At 36.7% G+C, this 4,224-nt stretch overlaps 1 protein-coding gene across 1 annotated transcript; it reads left to right on the top strand.

Moving 5' to 3' along the window:
• The first annotated feature begins 239 nt into the window (after positions 1-239).
• LOC143765591 (keratin, type I cytoskeletal 12-like) lies at positions 240-3,049 on the top strand. The gene is made up of 8 exons (XM_077252429.1): positions 240-783; positions 906-988; positions 1,076-1,232; positions 1,374-1,532; positions 1,624-1,749; positions 1,920-2,137; positions 2,432-2,463; positions 2,754-3,049. Exons 1-8 carry the CDS (start codon positions 301-303, stop codon positions 2,849-2,851), a joined length of 1,356 nt encoding a protein of 451 aa, XP_077108544.1. The 5' UTR covers positions 240-300; the 3' UTR covers positions 2,852-3,049.
• Positions 3,050-4,224: the final 1,175 nt, after the last annotated feature.

Raw genomic sequence — 4,224 nt, 5'->3', positions numbered from 1 at the left:
TTATCTGTCTAACAGATTAAAGGAAATAAAATAATACTTATCTATGCTCCACCCTTATATCATTTTATCTTAACAAGGGCCCAAAGGCATTTTACAAATTAGGCCAAGTGGACACATTAGGTATACATTTTAATTAACATTTCATCAAGAAATTTAGAGCCAAAATTGGATTTAGAGGCTGTACTAAAAGAAACCACCCAGTTATTATGATATATAAAGCCTATGTTTACTTGAGAAGTAAGCTTGCTATCTCTTTCGCATACTTAAACCAGGAGGGCTTACTTAGCATCTATCAAGAACATGTCTTACCAAAAAGGCTCAGCATCTTCAAGAGTATCTGTTGGAGGTGGTGGATATGGGACAGCCATTTGCTCATTTCTTGGAAACTCTGGAGGAGCATGTGGCGCTGCAGGCTATGGTGGAAGCCAAAGTGGAGGTGTTTCAGCTGGATATGGTGGAGCAGGTGCTTTTGGTGGTAGCTTAAGTGGTGGTGCTGCCTTTGGTAGTAACTTGGTTAGTGCTGGAGGCTTTGGTGGTGGATTTGGTGGTGGTGTTTCTGGTGGTTTTGGTGGAGATAACCTCCTGTCTGGTGATGAAAAGGGGACCATGCAGAATCTTAATGATCGTCTTGCCACTTATCTGAGTAAAGTGAGAGCATTAGAAGATGCCAATGCTGATCTTGAGTGCAAAATTAGGGAATGGTATGAGAAACACAACAAAGATAACAAGCCAAATCGGGACTATAGCAAATATTTCAATATAATTGAGGACCTCAAGAAGCAGGTACTGATTCCTAGATAAAAATATATTTTACATTGTCAAAATGTAGGGTTGATTCACAGAAATATTGAAAATGGGTGTTTGAGACTATTATGCAATTCTTTTTGTAATAATTATTTCCATAGATTCAAGTTGCAACTATGGATAATTCAAGAGTCATCCTTCAGGTTGATAATGCCCGTCTGGCAGCTGATGATTTCAAGATCAAGTAAGTTTTCTATTCATTGACTTATAGCTAAATAACTAAATTTAGCTTTTAATGATGCTTAAGCTGATGGTCTGAACTTTCCTGTAGGTATGAAAATGAGCTGTGCCTCCGTCAAAGTGTAGAGGCTGATATTAATGGTCTACGAAGAGTGCTAGATGACCTGAACTTGTCCAAGTGTGACCTTGAGTCACAGATTGAAAACTTGACTGAGGAACTTATTAGCCTGAAGAAGAACCATGAAGAGGTACACAAACTCCTACCATTTAATTTATTCATACTTCATATTAACCATACTGTCTTATTGTGTATGAAATTGTAATCCAAAACACATTTTCTCCTGTTGAAATACAAAATTATAGACCCTCAAAAATGTCACTGTTTTTAGGAGATGAAGAGTTTCCAAGGAGTTACAGGAGAACTAACAGTGGAAATGAAAGCGGCTCCTGGAGTTGACCTCACTGAAATTCTAAATAATATGAGATCAGACTATGAAGAACTGGCAGAAAAGAATCGTAGAGATGCAGAAGCTCAATTTAATGAAGCGGTAAACCAAACTAGACCTCCATTACAACCAATATGAAAAATTTTCTCTTTGAGAGCTTTTAGTTATGCTTAAATATTTGGCTTTATTTCAGTGCAAATCTCTCAAAAAAGAGATCTCATCTGGGGCTGAACAAATCCAGTCCAGCAAGAGTGAAATCACAGATTTGAAACGCTCTGTACAAGCATTGGATATTGAACTGCAAGCTGCTCAGGCTATGGTATGGACCATAAATAATCAATGATTTAAACATGTTCATGTTCTAACTTTCACAAGATATGTATCTACCCAAATGTCTAACCATGTCTTTCTCTCCAAGTAACATTGATGTAAATGAACCACAATCTAACATCGAAATAAAGATTTAATTTGCTCAATTTCTCTCAATAGAAAAAAACTCTAGAAAATTCATTAGCTGAGACAGAGGGCAACTACTGTGTACAACTTGGGAAGATCCAAGAGAAGATTAGCATCTTAGAGCTACAGCTGTGTGAAGTTAGAACTGACATGGAAAGGCAAGGCTTGGAATACGATCAACTCCTAGACATCAAAACCAGACTAGAGAAAGAAATTGAGACCTATCGTTGCTTGCTGGAAGGTGAATCCAGGTAAGAAGAATTTAGTACTTGGAACTTTGCAGTTTTGATGGAGGACTTGCCAGTACTTTTGGTGGGCATAACCTTCTATGACTTAATATATAGTGAAACCTTTTCAAAGGTCCACCATAAAGATGACAACGCTTTATCCAGTCTAGGTTGTTTTTGATCGATCTTGATTGCCTTTTTTATTCATTCTTTCTTTATTTATGTACTAACTTTCATCTCAAAGAGGTTTCATTGCATTCCATTGAATGACTAGCAAATAATGTATACATTTTTTAATGCTACGTTATTTTATTTCAGCAAAGTCCAGACTTCCCCTCCAGTTTCAAAAGGTAAGCAAATTATATCACACAAATACTCTACATTGGAATAATTATACTCCCGTGCTGCATTCATGATTCTGCTGATTTGGTACCAGAAAAATTCAACAAGCTTGTCCACAATCTCTACAGCTTGGATGGTCTCCTGTAATGCAGCAGGAGAGTTTAAGACTGTGGTCAGTAGCTTCGGAACATACACAAAATCTTTGGGCAGATATTGTACTTTATGTTTTTGATGCTTTATGTTTTTGATTCTTGGCATCTGTTTTTTTTTAATACTAGTTTTGCATTGATTCCTTTAGAAAGTGTCAAGTCCCGAAAGGTTAAAACCATCGTTGAGGAATATGTGAATGGAAGAGTGGTGTCACAACAAGTAAAAGAACACGAAGAGAAAATCTGATTAGTCCCACAGTCCCATCAGACGTACAATTCACATCAAAGCTGCTACCTTCATTTTCTGATTTTCCTATGAAGGCCATGTTTAAATTCTATGCTTTTTTCCTGCTGAGTGATGTATTTTATATATCAAGAGGTGTATTTATCATATATATGGTACTGCTAAATATAACGTCTTTTCAATAAAGCTAAATTTTGATGCAAAGTTTGTGAATGTGTATATGGATTACTTTTATTATGTATGAAAAAAACTCACATAGATCGGATTCTAATTAGATGGAAATATATAGCTTACATTTTTACGGAAATAATACCGTACTTGATACAGCACTCAGGTCTAAGAAGGAGAAGGATTGATGATCATCATGGCCATATGGCATGCTCCATCGTGAAATCTTGTATGGATTTTCTGGGTTGCTATATGGTTCTTCCCATGAAAGTGTGCTATTCAACTATTTTGCCTTACATTCATTCAGAGGTACAGTAGGTCATTAAAAACTTCTATGGGTGCAAGTATAATGGGTGGGTTCATGTGAGTTCACACAACTCTGAGGCAGCTAGGCAGTATAGACTTTGTGGGCTGTCATATGGAGCTCCATGCCACATTGTATTATGGTGATATTCTTCCTTAGATCCATACAGAGGTAAAGTAGGGCATTATACACTTCTATGGGTACCCTTTTGTGGATTCATATAACTCTAAGGCAGCTAAGCATTACAGACTTTGTGTGCTTTGATATGGACAAAAAAAAGCAATAATTAGCACGGCCATGTGTAATGGGTTGAATGCACTAGTATGTCATAGTTCTCATCTTTATTGTATCCTTATTGTATCTGGGCATGGATTCCCACTTGAGCACCCTGTTAGCGCTTAGGCCATATTACTATATATAAATATATAGTCCTAGATAACCCCTTTAAAAATGGTTTGTGATGGAGAATAATGTTCAAAGGGAGATAACGATAAAGTTTGCATTGTGTTTAGTAAAAGAGTTACCTCTAGTGTTAAAATTACACCTATGCAGAAAGGGCCTGGTTGGCTTGTAACGAGCAGATTCCATCAACTGAACAGCACCAGAATGCAAAAAAGATGGAAGCTATCTGCTGTTCATTCACATCACTGAACCATTCTTTGAAATGTGTGAGTTTGGTGAATGAATTGGACCAAACTCAGACATAGGTCCGTTTTTCAGGATTTTTTTCAGATCATCGGGACATGTGAGACGAGCAATAGGCTATAACATGTTTGTGTTCTAGAAAAGGATAAGCACAGGTATGAAAAAGGTATGAAAAATAGATGCATGAACGAGCCCTTATAAACAATACTGTCCATCTATAAAAAAAAACTTATAATAGGTGCTTTTTTTGATTAATAGG

The sequence above is a fragment of the Ranitomeya variabilis genome, chromosome 4, assembly GCF_051348905.1.
Source record: "Ranitomeya variabilis isolate aRanVar5 chromosome 4, aRanVar5.hap1, whole genome shotgun sequence".
NCBI lineage: Eukaryota > Metazoa > Chordata > Amphibia > Anura > Dendrobatidae > Ranitomeya > Ranitomeya variabilis.
This window is presented reverse-complemented; position numbering and strand designations above follow the sequence as displayed.